The sequence below is a fragment of the Electrophorus electricus genome, chromosome 1 (genome assembly GCF_041902795.1).
Source record: "Electrophorus electricus isolate QZ-2024a chromosome 1, ASM4190279v1, whole genome shotgun sequence".
In the NCBI taxonomy this organism is placed as follows: domain Eukaryota; kingdom Metazoa; phylum Chordata; class Actinopteri; order Gymnotiformes; family Gymnotidae; genus Electrophorus; species Electrophorus electricus.
This window is the reverse complement of record NC_137497.1, coordinates 36,339,506-36,364,505: the sequence shown is the minus strand read 5'-3', so window position 1 is coordinate 36,364,505 and position 25,000 is coordinate 36,339,506. Positions and strand designations below refer to the sequence as shown.

At 43.5% G+C, this 25,000-nt stretch overlaps 3 protein-coding genes across 6 annotated transcripts in view; 2 read left to right on the top strand and 1 right to left on the bottom strand.

Annotated features, from left to right (window-relative positions):
- Positions 1–8,418: 8,418 nt before the first annotated feature.
- LOC145658749 (calcium/calmodulin-dependent protein kinase II inhibitor 2-like) lies at positions 8,419–10,634 on the bottom strand. The gene is made up of 2 exons (XM_081717960.1): positions 10,210–10,634; positions 8,419–9,879 (listed from the first exon to the last, which is right to left on the bottom strand). The coding sequence occupies exons 1-2, from the start codon at positions 10,376–10,378 to the stop codon at positions 9,809–9,811; spliced, it is 240 nt and encodes a 79-aa protein (XP_081574086.1). The 5' UTR covers positions 10,379–10,634; the 3' UTR covers positions 8,419–9,808.
- A 1,034-nt stretch (positions 10,635–11,668) lies between these two features.
- Positions 11,669–16,500, top strand: LOC113576134 (cholinergic receptor, nicotinic, delta (muscle)). The gene is made up of 12 exons (XM_027008079.3): positions 11,669–11,883; positions 12,478–12,623; positions 12,730–12,774; positions 13,365–13,474; positions 13,569–13,724; positions 13,843–13,958; positions 14,054–14,254; positions 14,523–14,634; positions 14,742–14,856; positions 15,132–15,342; positions 15,632–15,750; positions 15,890–16,500. Exons 1-12 carry the CDS (start codon positions 11,826–11,828, stop codon positions 16,070–16,072), a joined length of 1,572 nt encoding a protein of 523 aa, XP_026863880.2. The 5' UTR covers positions 11,669–11,825; the 3' UTR covers positions 16,073–16,500.
- Positions 16,501–21,078: 4,578 nt separating this feature from the next.
- Positions 21,079–25,000, top strand: part of cnksr2a (connector enhancer of kinase suppressor of Ras 2a) — a 214,562-nt gene continuing 210,640 nt past the window's right edge. For all 4 annotated transcript variants that reach the window (XM_035526035.2, XM_035526032.2, XM_035526034.2 and 1 more), the window contains exon 1: positions 21,079–21,702. In XM_035526035.2, the coding sequence (XP_035381928.1) occupies positions 21,639–21,702 (64 nt within the window). In that variant the 5' untranslated portion in view covers positions 21,079–21,638. The remainder of the gene's footprint in view (positions 21,703–25,000) is intronic.

Below are 25,000 nucleotides of genomic sequence, written 5' to 3'. Positions count from 1 at the left end.
TCCCGAGGCGCAGCGTAAGCGAAGCGTATATCCTGTACCGTGATGCACCATGAAGCTGCTCTGACTCACTATGAGCACTAATGTACAGGTGTTGCACAACATAATAATCACCTTCGTCAAAAAGAAAGAAAAAAAAATCTAGGACCATTCGGAGCTCCTTTAGTTTATTTGTGTACAGGAACAATTTTGGAATTGGGGGTAAATCCCCTTTGAACAGGCTATACAAAGACCTTTACTGAAACTAATGAGTTACTAAGACCTAAAAGAAACCTTATGTTGGGAGATTTGTACAGTGTGTGGAGAATAAGATGAGACTTGCAATTCGTCTTTTCTAAAGCTTCTTTCTTTGAAATCCCATGAAAGGTTCTGAACCCTCAACCGTGGCCATTGATTACTATGTGTTGTCAGTTTGACTCAGCATTACCTTTACATCTCCCAGTATGAAGAAGGCAGAGATATTATACATTTCCACACCGAGAACCCAAAGTCCTAAGCAAAAACTCTTTAAAAGCTGTGGGGTGAGAAAGATCCAGATTGCTAGCTTTTTTTGCCCACGGATACATGTGGCGTAGTTGGAGGCAAAGACAAAGTCAATAGCATTGAAAAAACAAAACCAACAAACCTCATAAATAAAACAGACATAGTAATATATCAAAAAAGTCTGAAATTGTTCAAGTAGACTACTTGGAATCATTCCAGGAGATGAGGTGATGTAAACATGAAAAGTGGGACAGGTTTGAATTTTAGATACGTCACAACTGCCAAACCTGAAAGGGAACAAAAATGGAGTGCTACAGGGTATGTTGGATACCAGTGTTCCTCACCCATGATCAAGAAAAACATTTTAGACGTTTGAGAGCACACAGCCAGGGAGAATGCCTTTATTCAGCATAAACTATCTCCAAAGAAGACACTTCACACTGGAAATTTTAAAGGTCCTGACACAAATGTTGTCACCCTTCATTGGTCATCAGAGAGAAAGAAGACTTAACCAACTGGCCACAAAATGAGACATACGATACTTCATTTACATTTCTGCCTGGTTCCAAACCGGTGGGTTTCTGCTTCCTTCAGGGCCTATGAATCCTTGTATTATCTCTGTTCCAGTGCATTGAAGGTCAGGCCTAACATATCATACTCCCTTGCAAAGGATGGAACAAAGGCCCTCTTACACACACAGCCAGCACACTTTACTTATTACAGATTAATTATGAGCACAGATAAAGTGCAATACATGAGTAAAATAATATATGAATAAAGTATAAAAGTATCAATACCACAGGTACCATAAACAATAAAATTAAGAATTTGTTGACACAGGGGCCCAAAGACATCAAGAACCTGTTGTATATTTTGATAAACTTACCACACACACAGTGGGGATTCCACTCTGTGGAACATTAACAGGTGCCTCATGCACAGAACCTTTTTGCCTGATTGACATATTTAGGGCATTTGGAGTTTGAGGTTTTTTATTATGTGTGCATTGTGATTGATTAAGCCTTTAAATTTAGCATGTCTTTCATCCCTTATTAGATTGTGACCTAAATAAAAATCTTTCTACATTTTTGCAGTCTGTGTGGTCCAGCCTGTTAGCATGCATTCTTCGGCAGTGTACACAAAAGGTGCATTTCTAAGGCAGAACCTATTTTGCTATTTGCAGAACAGTATGGGGAACATTTTTCCATTTGTGCTAGCAAGACACTAAATGTGTTCTGACTGGTTCTATAAATACAGATTATAACTGTACTCGTGTGACCTCTGTTTTAACTTTAAATATATTGAAAGAGCAAATATAAACCTCTTCAGAAATGTAGATTTTATCCAACCCTTGAGTCGTAATTTCTAAAAATAGCTGACTCCAACCTCCAAGTACTGTTTTGTTTGTAAAGAGCACATCTTGCCTCCAAAACGTCTCTTTACAAGCAACATTCAAATAAGGAATAGGAATTGCTACCATATTGCCATGACCACTGGTGCTTGCATATCATTCAAGTTCAAAGCCTTGGCAGTGTGTACACACACAGGTGTATCACCGTGGATATGCATTTCCGCTATGGTGACTGGTTCAGGCAGTTTCATGTGTGAGATGCCACAATGACTTTTAAAACTGGCACAACATTCCTGTGCCACAGTGAAGTGTGAGTCGTTCATTGCATGAAGAAATCTCACCTCAGTAGCTATATGATTCACTTGAAGATCTGAGTTTAAAATGCTCTCCGTATTCCAGTTGGAAGGGCTGATTTAACTACAGTGGCACTATTTCACACATGTGGCATGTACAGTGTGGAAAGGGCTGTGAAATCACTGGTAAATGTGAGATCAAGAAGGAGCTTACCAGCAGCAGATGAGAGTAAATGTGCGTAGACCATAGCAAAGAAAAAGCCTAATGTGTTTCCTTAAATGTACTGCAGAATCATAGGGGACTGCGCTGGATTCACTTGGCAAACTGTGTGTGTAAGCAAGAACAATGCATTCCAAGTTTTGTGCCAATGCAATTAGGCTTTGAACATCTTCTATATAAAACGCTGATTGTGTTTAAGCAACTGGGCTGAAGCATTAAATTATATTTGTTGGTTGCAGCATGGTGTCTCTGAGGGGCTGCTGTGTGCCGTGGAAAAGGCCTGCTTGACTGGACCCCACTCGTTATCCGTCTTCTCTCTGACCTACTTGCGGTGTGAAGCAGTAAACAGAGATCCTGTGTGATGCAGTGCAAACTGTTCAGAACAAAGACGGAGAGACAGAGATGGAGGGAGGGAGGAGGGAGGTACTTGCAGAATTGCAGAAGTGGCACAGAAATTGAAAAATTGGAAGGCCAGCTGACTGAGTAAAAGTGGGGAAAGTGATTCGTTGGAAATTACATTTCATGCATCAACCAAACAGATTGCTTAAGACAAAACGGCTTTGCAGTTGCCAATTGCACATAAAATTGTAGGACTGCTTGTTAATCAATAGAAGGGTCAAGTTGCATTAAATATCTTTTTGTAGCAAAGCACTTCACACCCAAACACAGATACTGAGCTTTTTGGTAAACAAGATGTTTACCCTTTTCCTTATCACTAAAGCACCACATCTTGCCTAATGGATCTTAACCAGCGAGAGGCGGCAGCCACATTTTTGAATCCGTAGGGAATAATGACAGGAAGGACAATGATCAGTGTAAAATACTGTCAGGATCAGACTTGAGGTATATAATTGGAAGAATGTAAATGAATGCTGAAAGCTTTTTAAAAGTTTGATTTCAAACTGAGAGCATGGTTAAGTAATACATGACGGAAGTGCAAACAATGGCCTAAATGGTGTAACCTCTCCTTCAAACAAAGACTTCACGATCCTCGTTACTGTCAGTGGAGCAAAGTAAAGGCCGGTTATGTTTCCCATTCTTCCGTCTGTGATGGTAATATGCAAGGGAAAGACATCTATTTCACATTCATGTTTTGAGTGACAAGGGAAACAGAAGTCTCTGACTAAGCAGGAGCTTCCTGTCCACCTGAAGCTGATGTCCCAAACCCTTTGCTCAGCAACATCAAATCTTTCTCATGATCTATGGCCGTCCACTTCCAGCCTCAGTATAATCTACAGCAGTTCCTCCAGTAAAGGAGCATTGTTCATATTCTATGTAGCCTTGATGAGCGTCAGGAATCTGATAGCCTGTGACCTCTTGCTGGGATACGTGCAGCAGATCGGATAAACGGCATTAAACGCAACGTCTCCGGTTTACTTGTACACACACGTCTGTGCCTGTGTGCTTCTGCTTTTGCTCAGCCTTTTCCATCCACACTCCCGCCCCCGCTGTGCACCATGCTGGAAGGGTGAGGTGTAGGTGCCGTGCGGGTGGGGTGTGGGTGGTGTGTGGTCGGGGTGAAAGTGGTGTGCGGGCGGGGTGTGGGTGCGGTACGGGCAGGCGCTAGGGGAGCACGCCTGGGTCTCTTGCTGTTCTCTGGCACCTCTGCCTTCCCCAGAGAGAGACATCAAACGCGGCCGCGTGCCGACCCACTCCTAAATATAGCCCCTGATCCAGCCGCAGCAGAGCACAGGACTCCTACCAACATTAATAAACCAGAAACCATTTATTTTTAATTCTCTGCTGAAATGAAATTACCGTCTATTTTGGAGCCTCATAATGTGCCAATGCGAGAGATGTTTAGAGCTCCCTGCATTATCTGAGCCACCGTCTGGCATTTCACCCTCTGCAGGCTCCCGACACCCCACCATAATTCGACATGCCACAGACACCGATTAAACCAATGAATCTGTTCACCTGAGCGCCTGCGGCTTTCGGGGACGACGTCCTCCCTGCAAGTTAGACCCGGTGCTGGACTGGAACTGGATGAGGCTTATTCGTGATCTGAAACCTGGCCCTAGGCCTTATGTTTCCGACTACTGTAAGTGCTGTTTGTGCTGTTGCTGCGCCAAGAAACAATCACACCCAAGTACGCAGACTGTGATGTGAAGCAGAGACGAGTCCTTATGGCAGATCTGTAAAGTATTCTCTCAGGGACAGACCATTACCCTCATGGAGAACTCCTCAGTGGTGACTCACAAATGGGGTACCAGGAACTGAAGCAATATACTGACTGGGAGCAAGTTTGGCTGGAGTAGCTGGACAAAATACACAGTAGTCAAAATACACAGATGGGGTGTAAGCGCCCATGCATACATGCACATGCACGTACTGATCAAAGAGAACGCACACTGATGACTAAGTGGTTTAGTGAAGGATGTGTCATTCGCTGCTTTTTGGCCACAGTAGATGCTAGAACAGACAAGCTGCTCGTCTGATATATATTAATTCTCTTAATAGACATCTTTTCTACATTATGGGGCTCGTGGCTATCCCATGCATTCTCAGAATTACAAGTGAAACAGACAGTGAAGAGGGGACGTCACAGAAGAGGTGAGGCATTGAGGAGGTTTTCTCAGCTCTGTGTGTCAGGGGGCATCTCTTGTCTCTCACTATGACACACAGAGTTCACGTCACTTTAGCGGCCTTTAATCGCCTGTTGCCGAATCCTCTTGTCGTGTGCCCTGATTTCGTCTATTTGGTCCAGTCTGCTGGTGTGGCTCCTACACTGCCTTGGCTCACTGTCAGAGCATTAATCAAATCGCTTAGTGCCGATCAGCCCTGGAACGCAGCCCTGACAGTGGAGCCGGCCAGCGTCCGTCAAACGGGTCTCACCCATCCAGCTTGCTGTCCTTACTCACCCTGGTGTGGTATTTATTAAGGCATCTAGATCTGTTAGAAACTGCCCTAGGGGATTTCTACTGTGCATCACTGTGCCTGACACCTTCATGCCAGGCCAACACTTCACTGTGACTACCATGTCAGCAGTGTTAGGTGGTGTTAAGGCTGTACTGAGATTGGTCCACCACCCAATCAATATCTGTGATGGGATACGTCTGTAGGTTAGATCTGCAAAATACGCAAAGTGGCGAGTGAGTGTAGGTGCAGGGTAGGTGTTTCTGGTAATTTGGCAGTGAGTGTTTAGGACTGGAGGGGCTACCCCCCCCCCCCCAACCCACACACCCAAAAATGTGTAGACTTCCAAAGTGCTATACTATGATTCACTCAGAATGTATCAGACATGCTGAATATATTTACTGCTACAGCTCTGGCGTAAGAAAGGCAGACAAAGACTCCAAAGTGATGTGCCATTCTGCTGTCCACTGATTGACTCTCCTCATTTCATTGGCTGCTAAGCATCACCTTAGTTCTTAAGAAGGGCATTTGTCTCTGTGGTCAGATCTACTATACCGCTCCTTTGCCCGGAGGAGTGAGCTGAGAGACAAGCACACAGGATGACGAAGCGCTCAAAGGTCTGCAGACGAGTAGCTGGAGCACACCAGAAAAGTGTAGCGCCCATGTGCCTCCTGATTCAACTAGGACTCAATGGCCAGATACTTAAGCATGGCTTTCCAAAATAGGCTAAAAGAATCAGCATAAGATGGTACGATGTATATCATTTATCCGTATTTTCTTACATCATTGACTTGCTTTTCACTGAGAACACATCCTTTTTCTGTGTTACCTGCTTGGGGAAGTCCAGATCAGCACACAAGAAAAAGTTTACAGCACCAGTGAATGCCGACGGGGAACTTGTCAAATTATCTTTCCATCAGGACACATCCACAGCTCTGGAGCAGTGCTGCTGTCAAAGCTCATACCCCTCCTGCCACAGCTCATACCCCTCCTGTCAAAGCTCATACCCCTCCTGCCACAGCTCATACCCCTCCTGTCAAAGCTCATACCCCTCCTGCCACAGCTCATATAATTTCTGCCACAGCTCATACCCCTCCTGCCACAGCTCATATCATTTCTGCCACAGCTCATACCCCTCCTGCCACAGCTCATATAATGTCTGCCACAGCTCATACCCCTCCTGCCGCAGCTCATACCCCTCCTGCGAAAGCTCATATAATTTCTGCCACAGCTCATACCCCTCCTGCCACAGCTCATACCCCTTATGACACAATCCTTAGCATATATTCATCATCTGTTTTTTTCTCCTCAGTTTGGACAGAGCACTCTCAAACCATTTCACTGCGAGTTATACTGTGTATGACTATGTATGTGACAAATAAACCAAACTTAAAACTTGAAACTTAAATCATCTACTCCATAACTGGGGGAGGAGAGATATATCATTATGTCAGGACAAAAAGAAAAAACACAGTTTTAAATTGAAATATTTTATGCACTAATATGCAGCATTGTAAGTGAACAAATTGTTATTTTCCTTGTTAGTAGCAGAAAAAAAACATTACTGGAACTAGTGGTTGCAGCATTTCACTTAACATGCTGTTGTTGTGACAAGCAGTAGCAAAAACAGAGAAGACGAGAAACAGCATCAGCAGCCGCGTTGGTTCACGGGCCCCCGGATGCACTATAATAACAATTAGTAGAGGTATTGTTGTCCTTAGTATTGGACAAATCCAGCATTACTGTGTATGTTTTGCATTTGTTTGGATTTGGGTTTTTTAAATTAAGAATTGTGTCTTTATGAACACTTTTTCTTCCTTTACATTTCTTCTTTTTTCTGGAAGAAGATGTTCACGCAGTGGTGATGTTCACGCAGTGGTCTTATAACAAATACAGGTCGGGGTGCAAGATTTAGGAAGTGCCAGACTCCTTATAACACGATGCCCTCAGAACTGGGCCTGCAGTGTGCAGGGGCACAGCTGTAATGCCAAGTAAAGTCAGGAGGATCGTTAGTGTCATACAGGCTCAGGTCTTCGCCTGTCATGGTCCGCAGTCACAACACAGACACAACTGTGATAGACACAAGAGATGCTAACATGACAAGACAGCAAAAATAGTACTGCATTAGAGGAAACAAGCAAAAAAAGACTTACAGCAGTAATACATTCGGTGAAAACACGTCAATGTAAAGAATAACCAACTTTGGCAACACTGAACATTGGTTCACTCAAAGGGGCTAATGGTAGTTAGCCAATGTAAGATAAATTGCTTTGGAATATTCGGTTACTATAATAGTTTCATAGCTATGACATAATTATAGCATCAGCATCTTACCTTAGGGAAGACTCCTCATGCTAAGCAAATATTCATCATTATATTGACCATTCTTGCACAGATTATCAATGAATTCCATCATACGCATTATGTGTAGATTCTCGTATATTTTTTTGTTGTTGTTAATCCTGTTGACTTGTCAATGGGTTGTCACAGCTCATACAGATCATACATCCCAAACAGAAGAGACAGAATGTTACCGCAGTCTCCTCGTCCTAAAGTGACGTTTCTGGCAATGTTGTATTTTACCTTTAATGTATTTATGTTGCCCCTTACTGTCGTCATCATCGTGTGTCTGTTTCACAGTTGCTGTTCTGTTCTCATGCCATGGGCTGACATTCTCTGCCATGTGAATGCATGAATTGGACACTAGAATTGCTGTGCATGCAGATATAGTTTGTGCTTTAATGTCAGTGGTCGAGGGGTTGCTGGTGCTTTAGTGTCCATGGTTGATGGGTTGTTGATGGGGACTTTTTCTTTTTTTTTAAATGCTTTACTCTCTTTGCTAAAGATGGGCAATGAAAGTGTGCAGCAAGCCTTCTAGCAGATGTATCAACAGGCCTACCTGATGGTCTGTCCCTGAACATAGTATCCCATAACAACCTTTGACCTTTGGGGTCAGGGACTTTTTTACCTTTTGTCTGTATTGTCAGTTAACAACATTGGTTTCAAGTGTATTCATCTACTGCCCAAGTCTATGGACTTACAATCTATTTATTATTATTAATTGTTAGTTATTATTAGTTAGTCTTTCGTTTTATAGAATTACTACACTGACGTCATGTGTCATAGGGTTTGTATTCCTTTGCTGTGACTTAAAGTCTGCTCTCAGAGTTCTCAGACTGTCTTGGAGTCAAAACAAACAAACAAAAACGTCAGCAGACTTGACAGCTTCCATCCCCATTTATTAATTCACCAAGTACAGTGAAATGGCATTATAGTACACAATGGGTCATTCCTATGAACGTAATTTTGCGCCATAGAATGTTTATTCATTTGGAAAACATTAAGGTTTCATGCACAATAAACCATATATAGACCTTTTCAAAAGAATAATACAATAAATAAATAAATACACCTTCCCCACCTCCAAAAACGTCAAACATACCACTGTGTTAATTAAGGGTTTTTTAACGAGCCCGTAGGCCACTGGGAATATGTAACTGTGTAGTGTCATACAATGCAATAGCAGGGTAATATGCTGATCTATGCAGAACCCCACAAAAACATTCACTTTTCCTTTTTATGCCTCTGAACGGACACATACCCTGTCTGTGGATGAATCATTAAACGTTATTCTAGCATATCGTTTCAAGTAACAAATGTTCAGTTATAAAAATACAAATATGAACTTCGGTAAAAAGAAGCGTGCCTGGGTTTTAAGAGGGTGGAAACACCCGCATTGGCACTAAGAGCGAAAAGTTCATGCAAAGAGACCAAGAGATATTACTTATATACACGACGCCAAACGTAAGATATTCATTTAAAAAAGTGAACCAAAATAAACAACGAAATATCCTCCTTGTCCTTTTCATCGTGATTATTACTATTATTCCACGTTTCTTCCGACCAACCTTGCTGGCGTTGGCTGCAAAACGCGTTTTCTTTACTTTCATTGGATTTCAACCTGCTGCTCTCGTTCGTTTGGGGGTAATGTGTATTTTGCCAGTCCAGAATCGTGGATGAAATGGTTGCGCAAGTGAACGCAATGACATCTTATCTTCTGATGTTTACACGAACCAGGCCTTTTCCATGCAAGAGATGAACGTAGCTTATTTGCCTGGATTTAAGGAAGGAAGAAAAAAAAAAAAAGCGCGAGCAGAAACGGCGCAGCCTCGGGTGCTGAAACGGACAGCTCCCCTTCTTTTCGGCGCGCGGCGATCGTGCGCAAAGGGAGAAACGGCTGTGAACTGTACGGTTTAGCTACAGAAACCGGTCAGATTGGGCTTCAGATGACACACAGCATAGTGAAATGCCAGACCCAGCCTAGTCAACCGGGATGAATGAAGACGACCTGCGCAGATAAAAAAGTGGGTAACTTTCTGCACAGCGGAAGTTTTGAAAATATTTCGCTTGGAATATTACCAGCAGCTTCAAAAACAGATCTCTTTTAAACCCTGTGCCCACTGTTCTTGCTTCCTGAGTCTCCGTTCAGCATCTTTCTCGCTTCGAAACTCCGAATCATCTTCGTTACTCCTCACTGCTCACATGCACAGTCGACAAGTGCTTCAAACCGGTGATTAAAAGAAAACATTTACGAGGCATCGTTAACGTTTAAACGCCCGAGGACGACTTGTCCGTCATCCCTTTGAGGACTTCGTCTATTCGGTCGTCTTCAATAACCACTGCGAAAAGAGCAAATATATTATCAATGAAACCACGAGTTTCCCACTAGTAACTGTTCTGCATTGAAGCTAAATGAAATACATGCTATCACTCAACAGAGTGCGTGTGGGGTCATATTCACTTGGAAAGGTCAAAAAGCCAAAAACAAACAAACAAACAAACCAAAAAAAAAAAACCCAAAAAAACAATATTAACGCATCTCGGAGCTATTACTGATGTTTAGAAGTTACAGGGCTTCGAGGGGTATTGGCGTTGTTGGAATATTTCGCTTCTGAATTCTTACAATATCTACTTTTGAACCACCGTTTAACATTCGTCGATTACCTTACCGTGCTTCGCCCTGCCAATCTGCCCGAGTTTCGGGGGCCTTTTTGATTGCGATGCTCCAAAGAATGAATTTGTGTCTTGCAACCGACAACTGAATGATATCTGGCTGACTTCATTGTCTGCCCCGTAGCCGTTCATTTTCCCCTCGCTGTATGGCAGAACCTCAGACATTGCGATTAGAGTGTGGAACTAAAACTAAGAAAGTAAGAAATGTAAACCAGACAGTTTCTGGAACGATCCCGCGACGACTTTCGCTTCTTTCGAGTTGTTTTGTGTAAACTCCAAGTAGTGCGCAAAAACAATGTTTCGTTAGAGACTCAACACTAACGCAGTGGTCCTGGCGGAACGGACTGTAATTGTAACCTCGAGATTCGGCTTGTTGTGCGTGCCTGCGTGCCTGCAGAGTTCTTGTGAAAAATGCAGGGAGATCCCAAGACCATAAAGGAAACCCAAGCGGAAAAGTGAAGTCATTCATCCGGGTTCGAAGGGGCGGGGCGGGCGGGGTGGGGGTGGGGACTGTGCTTGAGTGGATTAGGTTTACACCTAAAGCAAAATAAGAGCATTTCAACCGTTCTTGTCTTTGACAATACTACAAAAACGTTAATGACGTTTGTAAATCTATTTGCGCAAGTCATTAAGGAAAAGAAAACTATATTTAAAACTATTGTTTATATTTCAAAAGTTATTTTAGTGCATATTTGTATATTTGTAATCTTAGTTGATTAGAAATTGCAATAACATTTTTACAGCTTGTTAATTGACAGATACATTTTTTCATTCTACCCCTCAAATTTCGTCGTATTATTCGAGGTCACAATGGAAAGAATAAACCACATTTACGGTATTATCCTAATTCAGTTATTATTCCAGATAGATGATCAGGGAACATGGATATAATTCTAGTTGTACGTTTGAGGATACAAATATAGTTATGAGGAGATAAACTTTCTGAGTGGGTTTACAGAAAAAAAACAAACTTGCCAGTACTTTAGCTCCATCTGCTGGGTCTCGTTAGAAAGAACCAGTGCGAAGTGCGAAACTGTCAACGCGAAGTCGTGATTACATTAATGAGCTGGGTGTAATGCCCATTGATCGGTAAGTAACCTAGTTGTCGCGAGTTCACATTCTTTGTCATATTTCTTGTATGTATGGGCTGGACATCTCAGTTTTCCCCATTACCCCATTTTAAAACTTTTTCTTTTCTTTCTTTCTTTATTTATTGTTATTTGTTTGTTTTGTGGGTAACAAATAATTAATATGACGCTAAAATTCATTTCACCATGAAACGGGTCTAAATTAAAAGGGAACAGTATGAAATCTATAGGCCTATTTTATAATTAAACTTGTTCATCTAGTTTTTGTTGATTTGAAAGGTCCAGGCCTTATAGTAGTGACTTTTGGTAGAAATGCGTATTAACGGCATTCTCGTTCAATCGTTATCCGAATTAGTTCCTTTTTCGACAACCTGAAACCCCCTTCTCAGTCTGTCTCGGCGGCGGAAGTTTGATATCGCGTGGCTATTTTTTGCCCTGGATTTGGTTCGCCACCTGTCCCGGTCAGTCTGAGAGGTCGACACAATCCGAGTAGCAGAGAAGGGAAACCACAAGACTACCCTGAAATGGTGAACCTTGTTCTTGGTCCGTTGGTGACGATTTTGCTGTTCCTCTTTATTTCAGGTACGCCAGACTAATTAAACTTACCTACTAACCCATTTTATTCAAACTTTTGGCCCTCTTGCCGTTTGAAAATCTTTCTGTAACGCGGAATGTTAGTCCGTGCTTACGCTATGAACATACGTATTTTTTTGAATTTATATTTTATTTTAAGATAAAACACATTTTTGGGTGATAGGTAGCCGTTTTATGACCACTGTTCTGCGTAGTAACCAAATAACGCAACTGACAAAATCTCTCCGCTGGTTATATTTGCTTCCTGAAATATTCGCGTTTAACAATAAGAGCAAACACTAATAGCAAACAGGAATGAAAACATTTAGGAAAAATGTATTCCTCAAGTAGAGTAGAAGTAGAGTTGTACACGCAGACTGTTCTGGGAGGAACGGACCACTCAGTCTGTGGGTAGTTAATTAATAGTTGCAACGCATGTTACAATGTATTTTACCCTGAATTACAAATAACAATTCGCTAGGCCGCAAATTCTATTTATAAAGAGTTACGAAATACATTTACAGTTCGACAGGCCACAAATTGCACATCACGCCATCAGTTACAGTTTCCATGTGTGTGTATGCGCCTACTTCTTGCCCACAGGATATACTTGCAGAAATGAGGAGGAGCGTCTCATCAACCACCTGTTTAAAGAGCGCGGCTACAACAAAGAGCTGCGACCGGCTCAAAGCAAAGACGAAATTGTGGACATTTACCTCGCACTAACGCTTTCAAACCTCATTTCCCTCGTGAGTGGATTAGGTCATGTCCCATAGACTTTGGCCCAAGATGGCTTTCCCGTTGTTATTATGTACTTTCGTGTTTCTTTTGCTGACTTTGATGTCTCTGTGACAGGATGAAGTTGAAGAAACATTGCTGACAAATGTATGGATGGAACATGTAAGGATTTCGCTCTCAGAAGTAAAAAAAAAAAAAAAAAAAAAAAAAAGAAAAGAAAAGAAAAAAGAAATATTGGTGTTCTATGGAATTCCTTTTATTCTATTTGGAACCCTTTCCTAAAAGTTCTGTAGTGAACACCAGTTGACACACAAACACCAGGCTTATGTTCAGCAGCAGAGCACATAGCGTGGGGCATCTGGTGGGCAGAGCAATGTTCTGCTAAAATTAAGGCTTGGAAAGAGAGAACTGTAGGATGTGACAGTAATAGAAACATCCAGAGGAAGGAATCTGATAAATTGCACAAATATCAGGGACTGAAATCCCCTGACAGAGAGAATGTGGAAGGCTAACCAGGGTTGTCCCAGTGGTGATAGGGGCACTTGGGGCTGTGACCTCTAAGCTGGAGGAGTGGCTCCAACAGATCCCAGGAATTACATCATAAGTCTTAGTCTAGAAGAGTGAAATTCTTGGAAAAGCAGAAGTACTGTACCACACCCTCAAACTCCCAAGTATCTGATAGCAGGTTTGAGTATGAGAGAAAAAGTAATATAAGTCATATAAAAGAAAAATATATATTTCATCTTTAACAGAGCTGGACTGACTATAGACTTGCATGGAATACCTCAGAGTTTGATGACATTGACATCCTGCGTCTCCCCTCTAGTATGGTGTGGCTTCCAGAGATAGTTCTGGAGAACAAGTGAGATGTGTCTTTCACCACATTCTCTTTGGCTTGATTTTACTCTGCCTATTGCCATCATTATTATTAACATATTTGCTTTTCACTCTTTTAGCAATGATGCACAGTTTGAGGTGGCCTACTATTGCAACGTGCTGCTCTACCCCAGTGGGTTTGTGTACTGGCTTCCCCCGGCTATCTTCCGTAGCTCTTGTTCCATCAATGTTTACTACTTTCCCTTTGACTGGCAGAACTGTTCTCTTAAATTCAGGTGCACCACACACACACACACACACACACACACCATGCACAACAAGTCAATTGTTGATATGTCATACAATGAAATAGAGGAAATGTCAGCTGGTGCTTATTCTTCTCCACCTTCTCAGCTCCTTAACTTATAACGCAAAGGAGATCACTTTACATTTAAGAGAAGACGAGGATTCCGAAAATAGCAGGTATTATAGGGTGGAATGGATCATAATCGACCCTGAAGGATTCACTGGTAAGGAATGACAGCAGCGCCACAACATTGTCATTGTGCTTCTCCGCGTCGGTGTAACATGGTGACACATCTCCCTGTCTCTCCTCTCTCTTCAGAAAATGGTGAGTGGGAGATCGTGCACAGGCCTGCCCGCAAGAACACCTATAAGAGCATCCCCATGGACAGCAACAAGCACCAGGACATCACCTTCTACCTCATCATCAAACGCAAGCCCCTCTTCTATATTGTGAACATCATCATCCCCTGTGTGCTCATATCCTTCATGGTCTCGCTGGTCTACTTCTTGCCTGCTGATAGTGAGTTTTCACAGGCCTCTCCAGCCACATGTGATTAGTCTTGTTGATCGTGTGTAAGACCCCAAGCATTCAAATTAATATTTTTCAGTCTCGGTTTTTTTTAAATGTCCAACTGTGGTTGGAGTTCTTTACCAATTGGGAATCACATGATTCCGTTCCACTTTAAAATAGTGTGGATCTGAAAAAATGGAGACTAAATGAACAGTAATTAAGCACATTTGTTAAAACAAAATGTTACTCCAATAGGCATCTATCTGACCCAATCCAGGTGGTGAAAAAATGTCCTTGTCCATTTCTGTGCTCTTGGCCCAGTCTGTCTTCCTGCTGCTGATATCACAGCGGTTACCTGAGACTTCCATGGCAGTACCTCTAATTGTCAAGTGAGTGAAGATTGTTTTTGAGATCATGTCCAAAAAAAAATCACAGCAGAGTTAAAAATAAGGAGAAATCAAAGAGATGATCAGAGGCCTGGATGTGACTCTTGCAGGTACCTTATGTTCATCATGATTCTAGTCACGGCAGTGGTGCTAAACTGTGTGGTAATGCTGAACTATCATTTCCGGACTCCAAGCACCCACGTCATGACACAGTGGACCAAGGAGGTTAGTGGTCTCACCAGAGCTCTGGGAATTGCTTTAAAATACTCTTCTACTTTTTCTTTAGAAAATGTTCGATGTTAATTGAAATGGTTTAGTACACTTTCAGTCCTCATTAAAGCTCCTTCAGGTAACGGGTGAATAACTTTTGTATTGCACATTCATTCCCGTACTGAAAAGTCCACTGAGAGGCATTGTCTAAGCCTTATGAGAATGTTTTAGCATGCCGTGGTTCTAGCCATATGTAGATGTCAACACCTCGGCACCCTGGCTTTCTCCAGTTCTTCCTGGGGACACTGCCTCGCCTGATGCATCTGTCCAGGCCGGGGGAGAGCGAGGCCACCTGGGAGGGAGCACTGCCCCGCCGTTCCAGCTCTGTGGGCTACATTGCCAAGGCTGAGGAGTACTACAGCATGAAATCTCGGAGTGAGCTCATGTTTGAGAAGCAGTCGGAAAGGCACGGCCTGGCCACACGCCCCACGCCCACCGCAGGTCAGTCTTACAGCGATTTAGGGCGAGAGGTTTGGAGACCGATTCTCGAAGGTCCACCCAGTTAGACCAGGTTTTTTGGTTTGATTCATACTCCCAGCACACCCTAGCCAGGTCATGTAGGCTCCTGCAGTCCTTGTTAACCTGATTAAGGTGTGTGAGAAGCTGGAACAGAACAAATGCCTGAACTGTGTGGGAGTCCTAAGGACTGGAACAAGAACCATTAGGTTCTTTGGCATGCACGAGTGGTACTGGGTTTTGCCTGCCATTATGAAAAAAAAGTTCTTTGCAGAATACAAGCCCAGCGGTGAGACAGATGAGACCAAACAGTTGTATGATGAGATGAAGCCTGCCATTGAGGGAGCCAATTACATCGTCAAGCACATAGAAAACAAGAACAACTATAATGAGGTGGGGAGTCCAGAGGCGTGAAATTTGGCAAGGCACCAGCCTTCCATTGAGGTTTCACTTCGCTGGGGCTGTCACGTCATGGTCACTCAACAGGTCATTCACTGTTCTAATTTGTGCCTGTGTTGACACATTTTTATAGGAAAAAGAGGACTGGGCTTGGATTGCCACGACAGTGGACCTCCTCTGTTTCTACATTGTCACTCCGATTATGACAATAGGAACCATTGTCATCTTCATGGCGGGAATCTACAACCATCCGCCTCCACTGCCCTTCGAGGGAGACCTATTCACCTACATGCAGGAGGACAAACGCTACATATGATGACATTGCTCAGCACCACAAGGGCAGCTCACAGTGGCAAGCATGTCAGAAAACAGGGATTTTCTTAATTTATACTTTTCTCTGAGTTTTACCAGTTTTTGCATGACGTGGTCTAAACACACACACACACACACACACACACACACACACACACACACACACACACACACACACACACATATATATATATATATATATATATATATATATATATATATATATATATATATATATATATACATTGAAAGTTGCTAAGCATATGATTTGTATTGATTTGTAATGACTAAACCTCCTATGGATTTACTTTGTGATAGATATAACATTTTTCCTTGCTTGAATAACTGTGAAACACTGTAGTCCTCTCTCAGTTCAGAAGAGCTGAGAACTTTCATTTTTAATCATATTAAATTGCATTTGTGAAAAAACAATATTGTCTTGATACCATCTCAAATATCTGCATATCAGCACAAGCACAAAAGCATAATCAACCACCAGCTGTACAACCAAGTATGCCATCAAAAATAGAGTTTAGAAAAAATTTGTCAGTCAACTTCTGTCACCACAAAAGAAGAATAGTAACAGGCCCTCTGTGATGTCATACCCCGGAGGACTGTTGCACCGGAACCTCTGAAACAGCTTTCGAGCACAAAGCCTAGATGCACAGAGATCCTCACGCTGCCGGGAATTCTTAAGTGCAGGAGACGTTCCAAGATGTGAGGCTAGAATGCTAACTGCTCTTCTTCAGTCAGGTGTGGAGGGGTATGCTGCTTATGCTAAATTTGTCATACCTGTACTGTGGAAATAGTAGTTGGGGGCATTACATAAAGCAGATGAGCATTACCGTGCAAAGACCCACAGTGGACAGATGTTTCAGAAGCATCCAGCACACAGCCTGACACCAGACACCCACAGCGAATCAGTCACATATGACTTTAGTGCTAGACACGTTCCCCGAAAGACACCGTCTATAGCTTATTCTGATAACACCAATAGAAAACGTAGGCCGCATTGTTCCATTTTCATCACTTGTCAGTATGTTAGTAATATGCTTGCCTTTGAAAAGAAGATAGTAGCAGTGGGTGTCACTTGCAAGCTGTGAGTCATATTAAAAAGCTAGATCAAGCAAATCTTCATCTAAGAGCTGAATAAATAGTGCGTATACAAATGAACTATTTTAATACTATCACACTGAGTGGATGTAAGGACTGAAGGGTGCTATGCCTCTATTCTACAGTGGAAAATGAGCTGTTTAGGAGAGTCAGAACAGCTGCTCTCTCAGATGGAGCTGGCAGTGACAGGCTTTGATTATACTGTCAAACACATGCACTGAAAAGAAACTGTAATGATGTGGATAGTTTGCAAAACGATAGAGATCCGCAAGCTTAATTCTTAAATAAAAAATTACTGGGAAGAGACTGAAGCTTTATGTGTAAAGTGATTAATGCTCAGGTTGGCGTCATGACAGTCTGGTCTCTTCTGGTTTCCCAGTGGACCAGCAGGAAAAATTCTTCCTGATTGAAGCCTACATTTACCACCATCACTGTTATAGTTCATGTGAAATGCCTTTCTAACGGCAGTGTCAGCATGAGACTAGGTTTATGTTAAAAAGGTGTAACAATGCCTGATGATTGCCACCAAAAGGATTTGGCTTCCACAAGGACCAGTCCCCAAAATGTTGAATTGTTTGATATATTTTCCTTCTACTGTCTCTAGTTTCAGCATGTCAAGACCACAGCAATTAGGTGTATGCCTTGTATATGTGCATACTATGTATATTGCTCTGGTCAGTATTGCTCTTTTATGGTTTGAGCTAATTTAATATATCGTTTAAACATACAGTATATTGTATATGATTTCAAATACTACTTTTCTTTGACCTCCTTCTTGGGATATTACATGTTGCATCTAGCAACCACTAGATTGCAGTATGGAGTCAGTTAACTTTGGACTCTTGATGTTGTGCCAATTTTTTCAACCAAGTCTGCCAAACTGTGGATCACAGAACATGAGCTGCATCACACAAGCATTTAGTTGATGTAAATCCAGTAATTGTAATTGAATTTAATAGTCAAACTGGGTTTGAAAGCAAGGGCGTAATCCTCCACGCCTCTCCTGTTCTCTGCGGGATTGCTGTTTTCTGGAGATGCTTAGGTTAGGCTGGAGGGGTGTGAGTGAAAGGGAAGGACGAAAGAGAAAGAGAACGCACGGCAGAATGTGAAAACAGTTGTTAAATGGCGCGTAAGGGGGTTTGATGGATGGGAAGCTTTAGCTCTCGGAAAAAACTCACAGGCCAGCCCTGGCTTACAGACAGCAGGCCCAGCACACCCAGTTCAGTCGCATTAATGCCATCTAGCAGCGTGCCACAAGAGCCTACAGCAGACTCAAATAGGACACAACACAACAAGAGAGAGGGCCAACAAATGCTAATCAACCTGCCACACAGACACAGCAGGCTAAGAGTGTGAGAGAGAGACATGCAAAACACTGTCCTTTAATCCTGTCTAAGACCCACAGACACACACCATCGACACACCTCTGTCGATGTCAGCCATTGCCTGGAAATTCTGCTTAATTATCGCCCGTCTGCTGGACGCTGTTCATTGTGCGTTTCTTCCTTAGGTCTCTGATTCATCAGGACCAACATGCAAAGCCAGGCCAAGATTCTCCCTCCAGCTTAGCCCTTACAGCTCTGTCAGCATGAATAATAATATTCAACATACCTTAGTTATGAACTAAAGCCAGCCCTGCTCTTCAGAGGCCTGGCCAAATGATGCTGGATGCTGCCTGCTTTGATCAACTGGCAACGTTGCCCCCTGAGACTGGTTGTGAATTCTTCACGTAAAATTGATTTGGCAATGTGATGCGCTGGTGTTTGGAGCGATCAGGGAGCTTCCCTCCTCATCCTCAGAGGATGCCCTGCCCCCTGGTGTGTCCACCAGCCTGTCACCAGGGGCTTGGTGGCATGGTCTAGCTCTGTGCAAATAGCATTTGTTTTCCTTTGTGGAAGCAGACGTTCATCAACAGAAAGCTGCACCCCTGCAAATAAAGATAACAGAGGAAGTCATCCAGTCAGGCAGGAATAATTGCTCCAGCAGGAACAACCATGCAGAAACCCAATTAAGCACAGCAATCTATTCTTAAATTGATTTGCTTTGATTTGCAACAGTGGTCTGTTCTGCTACTGGTTAGAAGGAACGATGCACTGATGTATGGTCAGCTTCTCAAACTATAATAAGAAAAATGGGAGATGAGGGTAATGGAGGAGCTCCCACACATATCTTCTAACCCAGGTTAGAGCAGAGTACCATCAGCCTATAGAGGGTGCTATGTCTGTCGCTTCAGCCAGGGAAAATATCCCTTCTGTTTGTTACTCTGCCCAATACACATAAAACCACTGTACGTGCGCTGCGTCTGACAATAGCACGTGTTACTTTAACCACTCAACCCTGATACCATTACCTCGACCACAGTACCATTCACTGTACACACACGTACACACACACACACTAACATCACTACCACTCACCCACTCACACTGCCAGAAAGAAGCAAGCTTTTATTTTTCTGCCATTCCTGAGGTTAAAAAAATGTTTGGTAAGAATCAGTCGGGGGGATTAAATGCGACACTGGCAAATCTTCTGTCAGGGTGTGAAAACGACGTCCTCCTACTCGAATGCAGCAGGCAGCACACCGCATTCTCTTCGCACGCAGATTAGCCCACCCCCACCCCAGATTCGGGGGCGTTTGTTTACTGCGCCGTTCGCGCGGCTCCAGCGACGTGAGCCGCCGCGAGGTTGAAAGGAACCGAAGGCGCTGTCTCTCTGCATGCGCAGCCCGTGAGGGACGCGCGTTCCTCTGAGGGGCGAGAAACTCTTTAATGCCGAAAGATAGTGGAACACATGCAGCAGAGAAAGGTAAAGAAGATGTTTTAAAAACAAATACCCAAAAAGAGAAAACCTAATCACCACATTAAATATTATTGTAAAAGGTACACCGAAACTTGACTTAAAAATATTTTTGTTTTAAATGACATTAAATGTATTAGTATATTTGCAAGGTATTTCGATCATAGAAGCTACAGCCAGTTAAGGGATGATCGTTCACCCTCTGCGATCCCAATTATCCCTACGGAGAAATAAATATCTAGGTTGGAATATAATTGACTTGTGTCTCCAGGTGGCCAGCAGGTGGCAGACTGGCTCTCGGCTCGCTGGGAATGGCGCCGCTTATAGGGCGCCTGTGGTTTTTATAGCGCCCAATGTCGCTCGGGTGCCTCTTGTGTGATTCATGTTGACATACTATGGCTCAATCTGGGACCATTTGGACCTAGCTCCACTCTCGGGCCTCCATCTGCTCGAGGCATCCAGTATGAGGAGTTGGCTGGGAGGCACTGAGGCAAAGCATAATAAGGGCCTGTGCTGATTGGCTGAAGAGGACTCCGTGAACTATTGGGTGCGCTCACTGTGACTGACACTCTCTGGATGTGCCGCGGATATACCGGTTGTTTGTGAAAGTTCATTTTTCCAGTGAGTGACTGTCACAGATGTGTTGACTACCACCCCAAATGTGCTAAGACTGAATAATCACTACTCCATGCTTACCAAAGGGTGGCATGAGCACTCGTCTGTCCCTTTTCTTTCTCGTTCTCCTATGCCCAGCTATGCACACCTGAATGTCTTTCCAGAGTCAGTTTTTACTTAAAATACTGTGATTGCGCTCATATAAAAGCAGCACGATGGGGAGAAAATTAGGTCAGGGTGGCGTATCCTTGGCCATCAATATATCCATAACATATTTCATCTAAATTCTGTTTATATGATGCTGAACCCTTTTTGAAACAGGACCGACTTCTTCCCCTCATTAAAATGAATGCTGGGATTACGCCCGTTATACTCGCGGGAAATAATCAAGCAATGAGTCAAATTCACTTTGCAGCACACCGCCCACAGGAGGAGCGCGCGCTCGATTTAATCAGTGTTTCTCTCTGTCGTTTTATTTCCGAGGCAGCATAAACTCCCGTCTCAGCGGGCGCGATTCGCGCATCCAGTCTGCGCTACCCTTCTTAGCCACTGGTCGGCGGTTGGCGGATAGCCGGCTTGCCGTGAATAGAGAACGGCCGAGAATGTAAGAAGGGGTTTTGCAGCCGGTGCGTAGCACGAAACTGGATGACTATTGTGGACGCACCAGAGAAGGCGGATGAAAGCAAACCTGAGAACGGCACGATGTGACAGCGCGTTTGCACTGAAAAAGGAGCGCGGATTTTAGTTCGCACAGGAGAGGACCGGGGACAGATAAGCGGGTAATGGGGATGAGAAACGGCTGAGTTCGCGGGAAGCGGTAGTCGGGCACACATTCATAACATGTGCCGAAGAGTACTTAGAATGCCATTTTTTGCGCTGGATATGATGAAATCAAACCGTCGGGGCAAAATCGGGCGCTAACGTGGGAATTGTCTCGAGGCGCGCACGACAGGTCTCTAATCTAAATCTGCTGCGCGATTGGGCCGAGTGAACGAAATCTTTTGCCCCTCGACCCACGTGAGAAAAGAACTGCCGAAACTTTCCCGATGGCCCTCGTCATGGAACCTGTTAGCAAATGGAGTCCCAGTCAAGTGGTGGACTGGATGAAAGGTAAGCTATGGTATGAATGATTGGAGATGTAAAACATTCGCGTAATTGCGCAGGAACAGCCAACTAGGTTGTCCTTGACTCCAAATCTAAGTTAACTTATACAGCTGAAAGCTTTTACCGGAGCTCCCTTTTCGTTGTTGTCCAAGTAAGGGTACAGGTGTATGACTGCACAGGTGTCTGGTGGTAATATAAAACCACAGTAGAAATGCGTCTAAGATATTGCAGTTCTACTGTAGTCCATACCGGTTGCAATAAAGCTCATTATCCAGAATAATTTCAGGCATTTTCGAATTTGATAGTGAATCTGTTTCTCTTGGAACGTGAAAATGACAGTAAGCAACGAAAAGGCAGTTTCGCAGGTGACGAGGGTAACTGCAGCATCTCGTGAAAGCGCTGGCCGCCCGGAGGTGGCCACGGCAATTACGCACCTTCCCAGCGCTCGTGGGCGTGGGTGGTTTGCTCATCATAGCAAAACGCGACAGCGAACTAGCGAGGTTTTCTGACACGACTTAACAACGTGTCTTTTTAGACCGACAGACATATGATTTTTGGCCCCTCATGCCAGCTCTTCTTAACATTTTTAACTGTTAAAATTGGAACTAAAACGTTGGTTCACATTAGCATTTTCACAAACCCAGAGCTTCTTTATAATATTAAATAACGTGTCCAAGCGCATTTACAGTAGAAGTATTTTTTCGGTACATTTGGACTATGTACATATTATTTATTTTTTAAATATGAGAAAAGGAAAGGGATAATATTTACATAATTCCCATTTATTAATTTATTCACCCATTCGTATTGTTCGATTCGTAAACGATCTTCTTAGATCTTCTTAGATATCAAGTATGTACAAGGAGACTTCACTGTCACCCGAATTTCTAAATGGAAAATAATAGATAGGCAAGTCTTTTCACGATTTTCTTGGTATTCTATGTTTAATGCCGATTTGCTATTCCCAGGTCTTGCCATAACGTTGTTATATAGACATTTCATATTTACTTCACCTCAGAAAGCAATGGTTCACTTCTCCCACTCATCTCACATGACTAAGTTTGTGAGACTGGACTTCGTGTCTTGTCACAATGAAACATTACCTGAATCCGAAGAGTATTGGAATTTTTTTGGACATGGTTCCATGGTTTTTTGGAAATGTACTTGTTTTAAATCCAACACATTTAGAAAATCATATACTGCCTATACAAAATATATGTATTCTTGATATATATATCAAGACTACAAATATTTTCTTCCCCAAAAAACATGGATTAAGATTATTTTGAAGCTGCAACAGAAAAACCTTTGTGTGTGTGTGTGTGTGTGCGCGCGTGCATGCATGTGTGCATGCACACAGTAATGTTCCATCATAAGATTGATATTCCAGTCAGTGGTCCTAGCTAACAGTTTCCAAAGCCCTCTTACTGTAATAAACTACTTAAAAACATAAACATTCATGACCGCTCTCATGAAAACCTGAACTCCTTTGCAGTTTGACACGTAATATAAAAGCCCTCTGATTCCAGCATTGCTGTAATATCATATGTTGGGAGACATGGTAATGCAGGTGAAAAGACTGTACAGGGGCCTTTGTCACAGGAAGCATTTGGTACAAGTTGCATCTGTGTCTCATAATGGGTTGGTGTGAGTGAGTCAGACAGCCGGTGTGTGCTCCGCAGATCACTGCATGCTGTGTGCACCCTCAGGCCTACACAATCCACTCAGCCAGTCCGCTGGGTAGCATCACTTAACCAGTGTGATTAAAGTGGCATTAGCTCCGAAATGCTGTGTTGGTTCTCTCAAACTAAAGGTTACCTGGTGTGGAGGAAACTCATTCGCTGACGAAGAACACCAGCCTGGCCGAGACTGATGTGGATCGGTCCCTCTGTGGGTCTTGGATCTCGTCTTGCAGCTCCTGACAAGCGTTGAGCGAGGGGCGCCTTGAGCGCGCTCACCGGCCAAGTTCTCAGAGACACAGAGCTTCTCTGCGTCTAGCAATTAATAGATGCTTGAACATGGGGGAGCGGGGTGGGTGGGATGATGAGGGGAGCAGAGGATGGCGGACGAGGTCTGACAGGAACTGAGCGGTAAAGGTGCTCGCAATCAGACCCCACGGCAGCAGATAGATGGATGGATGGATGGATGGATGGATGGATGGATGGATGGATGGATGGATGGATGGATGGATAGATAGATAGATAGATAGATAGATAGATAGATAGATAGATAGATAGATAGATAGATAGATAGATAGATAGATAGATAGATAGATAGATAGATAGATAGATAGATAGAAAGAAAGAAGGCAAACATGCATTGTTCATGCCCCTGAGAGTGACTGGCTGTTGGCACAGTGAGAAACAGAGCGAGAGAAAGTGTGTGAGTGAGAGAGAGAATGAGAGTGAGGGAGAGGAAGGTTGGGGTGTCCTCCCCAGACCTTCACTATTTTACCCCCCAGTCTCCATTCTAAAGGAGTGTTAGAGTTGGGTTTTGTGTGTGGGTTCAGAGCCTGGGGTGGCGTGTGTGTGTGTGTGTGGGGGGGGTTTCTTCCACGCTTTTATTGCTGTGTCTCTGAAAAGCACTGTGGCAGCTAAGGCGGTCCAATTAAAATTCATGGGGAGGAGAACAGAGGAGCTGAGCACTGGGCCTCACTGGGGTGGGGTTGGGGGTGGTGGTGGTTGGAGTTGGGGGCTCAGCTGGCCGGAGCACCTCCTACAACCCTGGAGGCCTGCCGAATATTAAGCAAAAGCTGAGCAGTTCACACTGTTCTGAGAGTGGAGGATACACGAACCCGCACATGCGCGAGAAAACGCACACTTGCACCAAATCATGCACACGAAACCGCAGTTTCGTCTTGTGCAGTCCATATGCAGTCCGTTAAAACGGCTAAACTGCTCCTTTTCCATGACTGAACCCGAGCCAGGTGAGTGAATGTTTGCTTGGGTCTGTGGAAGCACTTGTGTAGCACCTTTACCTTCGCTGTACTAACCGGCTGCAAGAAGCTGAACACAGGCTTAGCTCTACAGACGCTGGAATGCAACAGCTGGTGATCCAGTGGATGGGTTGGTGTATGTGTGTGCGCTTGGGCGTATATGTCTGCGAGACTGCTGTACGTTGTGAAGCTTTAGTGATTTAGAGCCTAATCCATAATAATCTATAGGAATGTGTAGATACAGCAGCATCCCTGAGCTCCGCTGATCAGCGTTAGCTTTCCTAGAGCCTCATAAGACTGCTGACTGCGCACACGAGCGCCACTCTCCAGTCCCCCGGGCTGGGATTCTGGAGGAATAGAGAAAAAAAG

Bases quoted from the DNA above. Each gene is read 5' to 3' on its own strand.
- LOC145658749 (XM_081717960.1), bottom strand. From the start codon at position 10,378: ATGTCTGAGGTTCTGCCATACAGCGAGGGGAAAATGAACGGCTACGGG. The intron at 9,880-10,209 runs GTAAGGTAATCG...CTCTTTTCGCAG, and splicing joins GATTGGCAGGGCGAAGCACG to TGGTTATTGAAGACGACCGA.
- LOC113576134 (XM_027008079.3), top strand. From the start codon at position 11,826: ATGGTGAACCTTGTTCTTGGTCCGTTGGTGACGATTTTGCTGTTCCTC. The intron at 12,624-12,729 runs GTGAGTGGATTA...TCTCTGTGACAG, and splicing joins TTTCAAACCTCATTTCCCTC to GATGAAGTTGAAGAAACATT. The intron at 14,857-15,131 runs GTTAGTGGTCTC...GGCTTTCTCCAG, and splicing joins TGACACAGTGGACCAAGGAG to TTCTTCCTGGGGACACTGCC.